A 13,529-nucleotide genomic window follows, 5' to 3' on the forward strand; every position below is an offset into this window, starting at 1 on the left:
GTGCTCTTAACTATTGAGCCATCTCTCCAGTCCCACCTCTATCTTTCAATTACTGGTCTTTAGAAGTGCTGTCATACTCAGCTAGAGACAAGGTTTCTTCATTTCTTTCTGTCTTAATTTTTTTTTCCTGCCAGTATGCCATACACACATAGGAAGGTCAAGGATGGTTTTCAGGAAGTCCTTCTCCCCTCCCACTGCGGGTTCCAGGGATCAAATTCTGGTCCTCAGTCTTGTGCCTCTGGTCTTGCTGTGGTGCCTTGGCTGGTCCCTTCCTTTTAAACTCCAGTGTTTCCTGCCTTACGTTTCTTACTAGCTAAAATGATTGGATCTTACTGCAGTGCCCATCTCAGGCCGGGCTGTTGACACAGGAACATACTAGTGTATTAACCTGTGAAGTAGGGTTTTGCACATGGTGACCCTGGGAGCGAGGTTGGGAGGCAGGGAGAGAGGAGGAGGAGCTTTCAGCCAGCCCAGCCATGCTGCCATTTGATACTGCTGTGGAAAGCAGGGTTGAGGAAGCAGATTCACACTTCACCCTGACGGCTGAGCAAGCACTGAGAGAGGAGGCGGAGCCCAGTGTCCTGGCACAGAGTGCGAGCCTGTTTTCTGGAGCAAGGTCATCTGAGAGGCTTCCATCTAGGGACTCGAGCAGGATGTCCAGGGCGGGAAAGCTGGGAAGGCACTGGAACGGAGTTAGCAGCCGCAGGAAAAGCGGAGAGGAGGAGCAGTGACTGTGGCTCCGAGCACAGCGCTCTGTACGCGTTGATTGTGGATGCCGCTTAGAGGGGAAACTGAGCGGACAGTGGGCCCACGTCTGAAGGGCCGTGACTACCATATCAAGTGTGCTTTGCCTCTGACTGGCTGAATAGATTAAGGTGATGGTTAGTCACCAAGCCTCAGAAAGCAGGGAATAGTTTATTTTATTATATATCTCTTATTATTTGTAAGCCAGATGTGGTGACATATTTACTGGCAAACTGTGAACCCCAGATCCCCAGATTCATTGGGTTTCTGAAGGTGACACACACCTATAACCTTGGGCGCACACAGAAGGCCAGAACAGGAAGATTGTTGTGAGTTAGAGGTGAGCATGAACTGCACAATGAGACTTCATGTCACAAAACACTTTCTGAGATTTTCTTAACATTCATTTTTATTATTTTTAATTAATTATGGATATCTGTATGTCTGTGTGAATGCATGCATCTGAGTGCAGATGCCCACAGAGACCTGAAGAGGGCATCAGCTTCCTTAGAGCTGAGTTAACAGGCAGCCGGGAGCTGCTTCATGGGTGTGCTCGAAGCAAACTCAGCCCCTCCAGAAGTGCACTAAGCACTCTTAATTCCCAGTCTGTTCCTCTCTTAGTTTTTCACTGTTTGAGACAGATTTTCCTTTTGTAAACATCACACTCAGCCAACTGTTGGCCCTTTGTCCCTGTCTGCCAGACAAACCACTGATCGAATGGCCTTGTCCACACCCTTGTTCTTTTAATATTCTATTGAACCTCCCTGGGACTCTAGGCAAACGTTAGGCTCTAGCAGTAGAGAGACATAAAATACAGTCCCTGCCACAGGTAGCTTGTCCTGCAGCTAAGACACAACATGAGAAGGGTCAGTCAGAAGCACCGGGGATTCATCCAAGAGAATGAATGCAGCTCCTCCGAGCACTTGGAGGAGAGCATCAGTGGAGGGGGGAGGCTGTCCAGCCAGGCCACGCAAGCAGCCTGCTGGGCTCCTGTGTCACAGCCCGGGCTTTTATCCTTGAGGCCTGGAAATCTCCGTCAATATATTTTCTCTTTAAGATATTTTTATTTTATATGTCTGAGTATTTTGTCTACATGCATGCGTGTGTGTACCACATGCATGCAGTGCCCTCAGAGGCCAGATGACAGTGGCGGATTACCTGGCACTGGAGTCACAGACAATTGTGAGGCACTATGTGAGTGCTGAGAACTGAACCTAGGTCCTCTGCAAGAACAAATGGTCTGCATAGCTGAGCCCTCCTTCGGCTCCTCACCAGTAGGTACTTAATTGGGGCTCAATTAATATGCATTCTGGTGACCTAAGAGAATTGTGGGGATGTGAGAGTGAATTCAGATGACCAGTTATCTAGTAAGACCCCAGGTCTCAGTGGGCATAAAGAGAGTACTGATGCGTAGCGAGGTGGACTTGTCCTGAGACCCAATAGGTCTCACTCTGTAGACCAGGCTGGCCTCGAACTCAGAAATCCACCTGCCTCTGCCTCCCAAATGCTGGGATTACAGGCATACGCCACCATCTCCCGGATTTCACTTGAATTCCTGATCCTCCTGCTTCACCCTCCCAGGAGCTGAGGCTCCAGTTATACACCACCATGTCTGTAATTTTATGTTGTGTCTTGTGTGCAGGGTGGGCTGCATCTCCAGCCTCTGCCTCCCTTTTGTTTAGTTTTACTTTGGGTTGGGATCTCCTGGTACAGCTTAGGTGGCCTTGAACTCCTGCCTAGCCTCCCAGGTTCTGGGATTACAAGTGTGCAGCCTAAATTCTGCTGCTCTGAAATCCTGCTTTGTGCCTGCAGGAGGCTGCTGTGATTCAGGCTGCCAGAGAGGCTTTTCTGGCGGTCAGAGCTGGCTTTACGCTGTTGACTGTCACCATATCTGAGGTTGTTTTCTCTTTTCGTCATGGAGACTGCTAAGAATCACCATCCACTCTACAGTCTCGCTGGAACCATCTCTCCCACACCTCCTGTTCCAGAAACGCCAAACCAACCAGTGCAGTAAATACCACATGGTTCCTGTCTCCCTTCACCTTGCAGGAAAATTCACAGAATGCCAGGGACCAGCAATCACACGCCTCCCTCATGGTGGATCCCCTTTGCTATCTGACTGATGGATAACCCATCTCCAAAATCCCATTGGCAGAAACCACTGGTGTTTGGTTTTGCTCCAAGACAGTCTTAGTCTACGAGCCTGGATACCTCTGAGCTCATCTCTGGCCTCCGACTCTTCCGTGCTAGGATTATAGTCTCACACCGCTGTGCCAAGGCAGACTGTCTTGGGCTGTTGTGAGTCTGACCACAGCCAGAGCCTGCCACACAGGGTCTCCCTCGGTCTTGTCTCTTCACTCAGGGCTGTTATCACTTCTTCTCCCTGTCTCGCCGAGTGTTTATCCTTCTTAGACAATTTTTAATCCCAGTTCACTCCTTTCAGTGTAAGTTGGGCCCACGTGTGCATGCAGGTGTGTGTGCCGCCGTGAGTGTGTCCGTCCTCGGCCCGGTTCTTCCGATTTCAGATCTGTGTGCTTGGCAGCTGAGAAGCCCTGTTTAACTTCATATTTTCAACTGCTTCTCCAAAGTACACCTCCGAAGTGAGAGTTAGCTCCCTATACATTTACAATTGAAAATGTAAACTATAAATAGTGTATTGCTGCAATGGGGAATGAATAAACAATATGGCTAAGGCTTCTGAGGTACAGGACAAGGATATTCCTTGTGTAAGATTTTGCTTAATGGTTCTTTTTTTTTTTTTTTGATTTTTTTTTAAGATTTATTTATTTTATCTATGAGTACACTGTAGCTGTCAGACACACCAGGAGAGGGCATCCGATCCCATGACAGATGGTTGTGAGCCACCATGTATGTGGTTGCTGGGAATTGAACTCAGGACCTCTGGAAGAGCAGTCGGTGCTCTTAACCTCTGAGCCATCTCTCCAGCCCCGTGACTATAATTTTTTTTAAAACAAAGGGAAAAATTCAAAACTAAGGAGATGGTTCGCAAAGTCTCTAAAAATATATATTTAGAGAGATCATATACAATTTTCTGAAAATAATTATTTGGAAGGAAACAAAATACACTGGAGTTTGGGCATCACAGAAGAAGCTCTCAACCCTTTCCTCTTCATCACAGAGGAGCATTTACTTCGTGGTCCCAAACAGAGGCGCAAAGGGTGAAGTATTAGGCAAAGGGGCCGCAGGATCAGAAGTAGGCAAGCTCGTCGTGTTTTTCTTTGTTGGTCTGGTAAGAAGACAAGGTCAAAGGCTTGTTTTCATGAGGGAGGGGTTCAAACACCCTCAAGTGCACATATTTATCTTCACCAACATCAACCTTGATGAAGAAGTTAGTGCCGGCCACTAACTGTCTCTTGAAGGATATGGCCTTAAAGACATCAAACTTCTGATTTTCCTTCTCTTCAAGCTGGGACTTCACCTTGTTGGCGATTTCCTGCGTCTCGGCCGTGGCCGGCATTGTGGCGGATGGCCCGCCACACATCATATTGGCAGCAGTAGTCGGGGTGGCACAGAGAAGCTACGGACAGAGCCAACTAGGAGACCTGAGTGCCTGAACCCTAGAAAAACCTGGCTTGGCTCCGCCTCCCCGGAGCCTCGGCTTGCTTAATGGTTCTAATGGCCAGTGTCATTTTCTGCCCAGTTAGTAATTGGAAGTGACGTGCAGTTCACCTGGGTGCAGTCTTGCCACAGGTTGTTTCCTTGTCTCTCTTTCACAGTCTCAGGCTTTTTGAGCTTCAGTTTGTGTTAGCCCAGAGCTGTGCAGAATGCTTAGCTGGTTTTTGCTGGTTATGGTAAGACAATTCAGTATTTCACTAGCCACAAACTAAGGCAGTGTGGCATCATGACAGGTCTTACAGGGTAGAATGTCCCACAGACTCAGGCTTCTTAGTGTAGCAGAAATGTAATCCTGTGACTGGGGAGGCAGAGGCAGGCGGATCTCTGTGAGTTCAAGGCCAATGTGGTCTACAAAGTGAGTTCTAGAACAGCTAAGGCTATGTAGAGAAACCATTGCAAAAAAGAAAAGAATTTAATCCATGTTAATCTCTACCTAGCTATAGCTTTCTTCAATCTTATGTTTATTGACAGGATCTCATGCAGCCAAGACTGACCTTCATCTGATCTCCCTCAACCACTGTGGGGCTCTGACTATGTTTACACCAAAGTTCATCTAAAAGGACAGGAAAACATAACTGTGTTCTGTGTACCACTATGGAAGAAGACAGCAGGCTGCCCCCTGTTGAGACATCTTTGTCTTTGTATTTAAGTTCCTTCTCATCGAATTGAAGGTGGACTGCTTCCAGTGGTGCCTGCAGGGCCGTCCCAGGCTGTAGGGAATTCTCTGCCTTCTCACCCATTAGACACCGCCTCTCTGGCTTCTGATGTCCCCGTGGCTGCTTAATGCACAGGACTCTGTGCCTGCCTAATGGCCTTATGTGTCTTGTCATCTGCAGAGAGCCGAACTGTAAGGATACAAAACAGATCCCTGGCTGCCAGCGCCTGAGGGGCGGAAAGGAGGGGCAACTCAAGGTTTTGGGGGTTTGGAAATCTTTGTTTGTTTGATTGATTGATTGATTGATTGTCATCTCATAGGCACACGCTGAAGTTATCTCAGAAGCAGAAGCTCTATTGAGGAAATGCCTCATCATGTGACTTTTTTCGAGCTGGTAGCTGTAAGCAGAAATAGACCTTTTCTTCCACAAGTCACCTTTGGTCCTGGTTTAACCACAGTAATAAGAACCCTAAGACCTTACCTTTCTCTCTCTTATGAAATGGAGTGTTTTACCCTGCAGTCCTGGCTAATCTAGGACTCAAAGCTCTATCTGCCTCAGCTTCCTGGGTGCTGGGGTCGAAGGCATGTGCTGATACCTTGACAGAGTTGGAATTTATGTCTCTGTTGGAAGTTTACTTCTCAAACCCAGAGAGTAAATTTCAATATTCTGGGGAAACACAGTCTCTGCAGGGTCACAGCACAGTAATGAATAGTCTATTGTGTTTACTCCAACTGCTTTGGGATTTATAGAGAAGAAAGATGCAATTGCTTATGTTTCATTTGCACATTATATTTTAAGATTTATTTTTGTTATTTTTAATTATGTGTATGCGTGTGAATATTCATTCACACATGTGGGTGGGCACCCTCAGAGTAGCACTATGAAAGACAAAAATAATTAGGAAAGAAAGCACACACTCCAGGTAGAATGTGTTATTGAGGATGATGTCAGCAGTGCTGATCGATCGGTAATGATGGCCTGCATTTTTTTCTTTTTCTTTTTTCTGTCTCTCTTTTTTTTTCCCTGGTTTTTCGAGACAGGGTTTCTCTGTGTAGCCCTGGCTCTGGCTGTCCTGGAACTCACTCTGTAGACCAGGCCGGCCTCAAACTCAGAAATCCACCTGCCTCTGCCTCCCAAGTGCTGGGACTAAAGGCGTGCACCACCACTGCCCGTCTAGTCCAGAGACATTTATAATGACTTGTCTGAGTGTCCTCTGTCAAGTCAGTGGGAGAAAAGAGGCAAGGCCCTGATCTAGCTTCTGATGTCACCCCTGGGTTATTAAATCATTTAGTTTAAGAAATACTAAGTAGCGAGGAAACTTAATAAGTATTGTCCCACAGGTCCAGTACTGTGGCCCACCCAGAATTCATGGGGCAGAGATGAGAGGATGCTAAAAGTTCAAGACCACTTCGGTCTTCATAGTGAGTTCTGGGCCAGCCAGGCGGCACAGCACCACCTTGTCACACAAAAGAAAGAACTACTTGGTGACCTTTCTTTTCCACTTCTATTTGTGAGTGTTAACTGTGCACATGTCTCTTTGGTCTGAGGGGCAGTGAGTCACACTGGGGCACACACTGCCAGTAGATATTTCTGCATGTACTGGTTTCATCATGCAGGTGGTCCAAAAATGAGATCAAAGTGGGTTTTCCCCTCGAGCTCATAATGTCCCATGACAGCACACACACCACACACACACTCCAGTTGTGGTGCACTATGAAGGTGGTAGTGGAGTGCAGACTCTCTTACACTCTTACAGGAGCATGGAGAAAGGCTGTGTGGGGAAGTCTCTCTGTCTGGAAAGAGCTGCTGAGAGCTGAGGGTGCTGTTGGGCTGCAGATAAGCTCTGAAGCATCTGGTTGTAGGAATTTCCTCGAAATGTCTTTGAAACAGACTGAAACCGAGGACACTCTCACCCGCTTCCTGTTGCCGTTGTGGTCCCTTACGGGAAACGGCACTTACTGCTGTTAAAGTTCAAAGAACATTTGGTTCATTTTTCTGTCTTTTTTTTTCTCCTTTTTCTTTTTGGGGTGCCAATTCAGGCCTTGAACTTGTGATCCCCTGCCTCTGCCTTCTGAATGCTGGGGTTACATGTACCACCACACCCAGCAGTTTTTCTACTTTTAAAGATACATAAATTTTAATGAGACAGTTCTACTTTAGGCTATAAAAGCCCTTCTGGGCCAAACAGTGTCCCAGTGTCTAACAGTGTCTAACAGTGTCTAACAGTGTCCCTAAGTGGCATAACTGTTTCATTTTCTAGCCTGTCTAAGAAAGAGCAAGTGACTTGGGAGCTCTGATTATTCAGAAATTAGTTATATGATAACTTTCTTAGAAGGCAGAACTAAGAGTGAGCTAACCGTGGAATATATTCATCTCAGCCATATTTTCTATTTCCTATAATTTTTAGATTAATTTATTTTAATTTTTTTTTCCTGAGACAGGTTTCTCCGTGTAGCCCTGGCTGTCCTGGAACTCACTTTGTAGACCAGGCTGGCCTTGAACTCAGAGATCTATCTCCCTTTGCCTCCCAAGTGCTGGGATTAAAGGTACGCACCACCACTGCCCAGCCATTATTTTTAACTGAAATGTATTTTGTGTGCACATACATGTCATGCATTCAAGAAGACATTGCAGGGCTGCCTTTGAGGGCCCCTCCTTCCCCACGGGTCCCAGGACTTGAAATCACTCCCCTCACCAGGTTCAGCATGTGGGAACTACCCTGTGAGCCTTCTCACTGGCCCGCTGCTGGATCTTGATGAATACACATTTTAATCCCGTAAATGATCAGGTAACGTTTTACTCTGTTTTATTCTTAAGGAAACAGAGGGTTGGTAGGGTAAAGCAACTTGTCTAAACCCACACACACTGTTCCCCGGTAGGGCCTGTATTTCTGTGACCTATTTAAAGTCTGAGTTACACATTTTTAATTTAAATTTTTTTTAAGAGGGTCTCACGATGTAGACTGGGCTGGCCTTGAACTCATAGAATCAGTCTGCTTCTGCTTCCTGAGTACTGGCAGTAAAGGTACGCCACACCTCACCTGAGGAGTTGCAGATTTTAAGAGTACTGTGGTGTCCTTTTTACATTATTCCAGGGATATTCATTGCACTATAGTGTTCCTTGTACTATATTCCTTCTTGTAATATAGTATTCCTTGTGGGTTTTTTTTTTTCCAGTTTTTTGAGACAGGGTTTCTCTGTGTAGCCCTGGCTGTCCTGGAACTCACTCTGTAGACCAGGCTGGCCTCGAACTCAGAAATCCACCTGCCTCTGCTTCTTAAAGATTTATTTATTTTTATTATATGTTAAGTACACTGTAGCTGTCTTCAGACACTCCAGAACAGGGAGTCAGATCTTGTTACCCTGTGAGCCACCATGTGGTGGCTGGGATTTGAACTCAGGACCTTCGGAAGAGCAGTCGGAGCTCTTAACCACTGAGCCATCTCACCAGCCCCCTGCCTCTGCTTCTTAGGTGCTGGGATTAAAGGCGTGCGCCGCCACCACCCGGTTATAGTATTTCTTGTGTTTTAGTATTCCTTGTATTATAGTATTCCGTGTGCTATACTATTCCTTGTATTATAGTATTCCGTGTGCAGTATTCCTTGTATTACTGTAGTATAGCACTGTAGTACTCCTGACTCCACTATTGATCAGTCTCCACTTGATCCAAACGGTACAGGTTTATCTACTAAAACTGCTGCCTTTCCGTATTTTGTTAGAGGCCAGTCACTAGGTCCCCCTGCTGAACTCTGGGCTTCCTACTTAATTATGGAGCCGGGCGTTCTTTATAGGTTATTATCAAGCATGACAGAGTCTTTGTATAAGTGGCCAAACTGAGAATTATAAATCTAACTTACATTACTGATATTGGGGGATGGGCAGTACGAATTACCTATCTTTATTACATTTACTTACTGAGCATCTTTAATGTGTGTTTGTGGTGTGTGGCAGGATTGGGGGTGCACATGGCACAACACTCACAAGGAGGACAGAAGGCAGCTTACAGGAGCTGGTTCTCTTTCCACTGTGTGGTACTTAGGATGGGACTTGAGCTGTCAGGCTTGGCAGCGGGTGATTTCTCCCACAGAGACATCTTGCTGGCCCATGAATCACTTAATAAAAATTTCTGTCTTTGCTTGACACCCCGTGTGAACTTCTGTTGTCTTGTCTGTGTGAGACAGGATCTCCTTAAGTAGAGCAGACTGGCCTCAAACTGTCAACTCTCCTGCCTCTGCCTCAGAAGTACCGATTGCAGGCCTGGGCTGCCATGCTAGCTCAGCTCAGGACCCTGCCGACATGCAGGGAGTTAGTCAAGAGAAGCGGGGGCCGTGGGGAAAAGCATTGGTGGTATTGAAGGATGTCACTCAAGGGGTCAGGCCTGAGAGGTGGCTCCGACTGTTCCTTGTTACTTACCCGTCCCCGTCCCTGGAAGGAGGATGCCTGTGTCTGCGTCCCCGCTCCGCCTCCACCTGAAGTCTGTGCTCTCAGGCAATGAGCGCTTGTACTTACAAGCAGCCCATCTTCTTAGAGCCGTGGGAGGACCAGGTAGTGCTTTAGTCTGCTGAGAAGGGAGGTGCCTTCTCATCGGGACCTGGAATCCACTGAGTTAGTTAGTTTGCCACCTAAGCAGTCCACATAGCTGTGTAGAGTCAGAGAGGTGCTGAGTCAAAATGCAAACCCGAGAAGAAAGAAGTTGCACTGGATGTCATTGAGCACACTGGACAGGATTTTATGTTCACCTGCTCTGCTTTCACAGTCTGGTTACCTAGTATGTTAACAGAGAATGCTTAATTGGATAATTGCTTAATTAAATATTTTGGAAAATGTCAACATTAGGAATGATACCATATGGCTGTGACATTGGTCCTGCCCTTACTGCAGAGAGACCTTGCAATGTAATTAGTGGGCTAATAGAGATTGCTTTCTCGCTGAATGTCTTTGGTAGCCGAATCTAAACACAGCATTTTTGTGCTCAAGGTCATTCTGTGACACTTGGCTGGGGTTACCTTCATAGTTTTTGGTGAAAAAGTTTTTGCATCTTGTTGATTTGGTGATCACATCTTCTTCTTTTTTAAAAAGATTTATTTGTTTTATGTATGTGAGTACACTATAGCTGTCTTCAGACACCCCAGAAGAGGGCATCAGATCCGTTGATAGATGGTTGTGAGCCATCATGTGGTTGCTGGGAATTGAACTCAGGACCTGTGGAAGAGCAGTCAGTGCTCTTAACTCCTAAGCCATCTCTGCAGCCCTGACCACATTTTCTTAAACTGCTGATCAGCCCCTTAGTAAATCGGGAAGTGAGTGGAAAGGGGTTTCCTGCCTGACAGAGCAGTTATTCCAGTCTGCAGTAGGTACTATAGTCTGTCAAGGATATGGCTGCTCACAGCAGTCCATATTCTCACCAAAGTTTTCAAGTGGAGACTAAACTGTTCTCCACTGAGAAACTCATGGGAGAAAATTGTAAATCCTCACTAATCCAATGCAGTCCCTGGAAAGCTTCCTTGCTTGGGTCTGTAGCCGAGAGATGTGAGAGAGCAGAGGAAAATCAGGCATCAAATAAAAGTGCAGGATGAGTTTTAAAAATCATTTAGTTTGCCGGGTGGTGGTGGCGCACGCCTGTAATCCCAGCACTCTGGGAGGCAGAGGCAGGCTGATTTCTGAGTTCGAGGCAAGCCTGGTCTACAGAGTGAGTTCCAGGACAGCCAGGGCTGCACAGAGAAACCCTGTCTCGAAAAAACCATATCAAAACAAAACAAATAGTACACTGTAAAGGGTAACATACTGCTTGGGTTTTTTTCCCCCTCTCCAGATGGATCAGATGTAGCCCAGGTTGGCCCTAAGATTATTATGTAGACTTGAACTCCTGACCATCCTGCCTCTACCTCTGAAATCCTGAGAAGCATGTGCCACTGTCCCCAGCCACGTTTGTTCTCTCCTAACTTGTACTGTAACCAAACAAAGAATTTTTTTCTTCAGCTTTAAGTAAAGTTAACACGTTGTTTAAATCAGCATGATAAAAACAAGATTCAGAGTGTGCATCATTTACATTTATATGTAAGCTCAGGCGTTACTCCCCGGTTCAGGGGAGTGCCAAACTCGGCAGTTCCCTCACTGGGCACCAGGCGGCACCTTCCTGATGTACGAGGAAGTAAGGCCAGGCTAGCCGCCAAGGTCTTGCTCTGCTGACTCAGGCAGTGGTGCCTTGATTGGCAGGCCCCTCCCTGGTGGGACTGCAGTTAGGCTTCTGTAGCGGGCTCACAGTGGTTGGGATCTCGGTCAGTTCTCAGGTGCAGTTTGCTTGGCTCCTCGCTCTGTTCTCTGCTAAATGCAGTGCTCAGATGTTGTGAGGTGCTGAGCAGATGGGCAAATGTCCTTGCTCTTCTCATCAGTGACACATCTCTGTGCATTGTGGGCAAGCTGCGATGTCCTCCGGCATCGCCAAGCCCAGCATCCGAGTCGCTGTCTTCTGCGGTTTCTGTTGGATCTCGTATATAAAGATGTTTGCCATGCTGTGCTCTAAGAAAGCTGTTGTCAGCGGCGGGGGGCTCTGCTATCCCTGTGAAGGGGTAGAAGCACAGCACGTTCCGTGGGCTTTGTTCCTGCTGCTGTCTAAGTAGAATGAGCTCCACAGGTCCCGACCAGCTTCCAGAACCTGCATGGACCATAGTGCTGTTGGAAGGATTTCATTTTCCCCACTTCCTTGTCGGTTTTAACCGTGCTTCTACTTTCTTTCCCGCAGCCTTGGGACCTTCTGAGTGTCACCTGCTGTCCTCTTTTTTATGGTAGAGCAGGGCAAGTGGTCTGCCCGAGTTGCTCCCTTGCCTGATCTCCACCTTTATCTGCCAGAGGAGGTTGTTAGCGCTGGCACTCCGCATGTGCTCAGTCAGCCTTCGGAGTCTGAGCTTCCCTTCCATGCTGGCCTCTCCTCCAGGAACTCACAGGCTGCTGGGAGAGACACTTGCCTCATCTTAGAATAGGAAGTAAGAGTGTGTTGGCCTAGGGCTGGATGGTGGCTAAGGCTGGATAACATACATGTCCTAATTAATGCCACAGAACTTCCTGCAGGGATGTAGTTCACACACACATGTCATGTTCTATATATTTTACCTTAATTTAAAAATTAAAGTAAAGTGGGGATGGGGAGGTGGGGAGGTGCTGAGGGCCTGAGTTTAATCCCAGGAATCCACAGGAAAAGCTGGGCACAGTGGCACATACTTAGGATCCCAGTGGTGGGAGGTGAGAGCAGGCGGATGCCGGGGCTCACCGGCCAGCCTCACTATTCAAGTCCAGGCCTGGTCTCAAGCGAATGTGGATGGCTTCTGGATTAAGAACTGAAGGTGTTCCTTGGCCTCTACTTCATGCATACACATGCATGCAAACACCCCCACACATATATGCACCCACACACCCACACATGAACATTTTCATACACACACAAGTGGGAGAAGAATACATCCTACTATGTGTGGCACATAGCAGGGTCTCAGTTAAGTGCTTATGTATGTTCCCTTTTTGCTATGGGTTTCTCCACATTTGATCCCACCACAAGGATTTGCTTTTATCAAGATTTTCCATTTAAAAAGTTAAATTGAGGATGCCCAAGCCTCATTTCCTTATCCTGTATTTAGGGACCCTTCCTTAAGTCCATTAAGATTTTACTGTCTAAACCCGGGTGATGATGGCGGCGGCACACGCCTTTCATCCCAACACTGAGGTAGGCAGATCTCTTGAGTTTGAGGTCAGCCTGGTGTACAGAGCAACTTCACAGACAGTCAAAGCTACTCAGAGAAACTCAATCTCAAAAAAAACCCCACAAATTCTCTTTTGTTGTAGTTTTTGTTGTTGTTGTTAAACATTACAAACCAGGTGGTGGTAGCTCATGCCTTTAATCCTGGGAGGCAGAGGGAGGGGGATCTGTGTGAATACAAGGCTAGCCTGGGCTACATAGAGAGACCGTTGTTAAATAAATAAGGATCCTTAAGGCTCTTTATATCAGGGCTCTGGGTCTCTCCAGAGAATGAGCACCACCTTCCACACAAGCCAAGTGGTCCTTCGCTGCTGAGAGAACGCTAATCCCAAAGTCATTTACTTTGGCTTTAGAGCAGATTTAGCGTATGTGTCAGATTTTTCTGCCTAATTACTTTTTGCTTAAGCTTATTTTAAAATGGTTTTAAATTCCTTTAGCATGGTAACCTGGGAAGTAGGGGGAAGAAGTGGGCATCAGTTTGCCCATGTTCACGCCTCCTGGCATACTGCACGCAGGGCATTAACGTCTTAAAAATATGCTTACTCTTTGATCCAGTAATTCCAGCCTAGGAATTTTTCTTGAAGAAACAATCAAACAAGCGTGCAGAACACAGGGACAAGGGCATCCACAACACGCATCAGCAGAAAGGAAAGCCAACCGCTTAATAACGCATGCGGTCCTCTCCTCATGGCGTCAACACTGTGGAGATGTTTGCCATGTCTTTAAAATGAGAGTGAGACCATC

The 13,529-nt window shown here is 46.7% G+C and overlaps 2 protein-coding genes across 3 annotated transcripts in view; one reads left to right on the forward strand and one right to left on the reverse strand.

Annotated features, from left to right (window-relative positions):
- Rnf157 (ring finger protein 157) overlaps positions 1-13,529 on the forward strand; it is a 60,308-nt gene that overhangs the window by 18,494 nt on the left and 28,285 nt on the right. The gene's annotated exons all lie outside the window — the stretch shown is intronic.
- LOC127693267 (cystatin-B) lies at positions 3,755-4,349 on the reverse strand. Its single transcript, XM_052193933.1, has one exon. The coding sequence runs from the start codon at positions 4,247-4,249 to the stop codon at positions 3,953-3,955; it is 297 nt and encodes a 98-aa protein (XP_052049893.1). The 5' UTR covers positions 4,250-4,349; the 3' UTR covers positions 3,755-3,952.

The sequence above is a fragment of the Apodemus sylvaticus genome, chromosome 10, assembly GCF_947179515.1.
Source record: "Apodemus sylvaticus chromosome 10, mApoSyl1.1, whole genome shotgun sequence".
NCBI lineage: Eukaryota > Metazoa > Chordata > Mammalia > Rodentia > Muridae > Apodemus > Apodemus sylvaticus.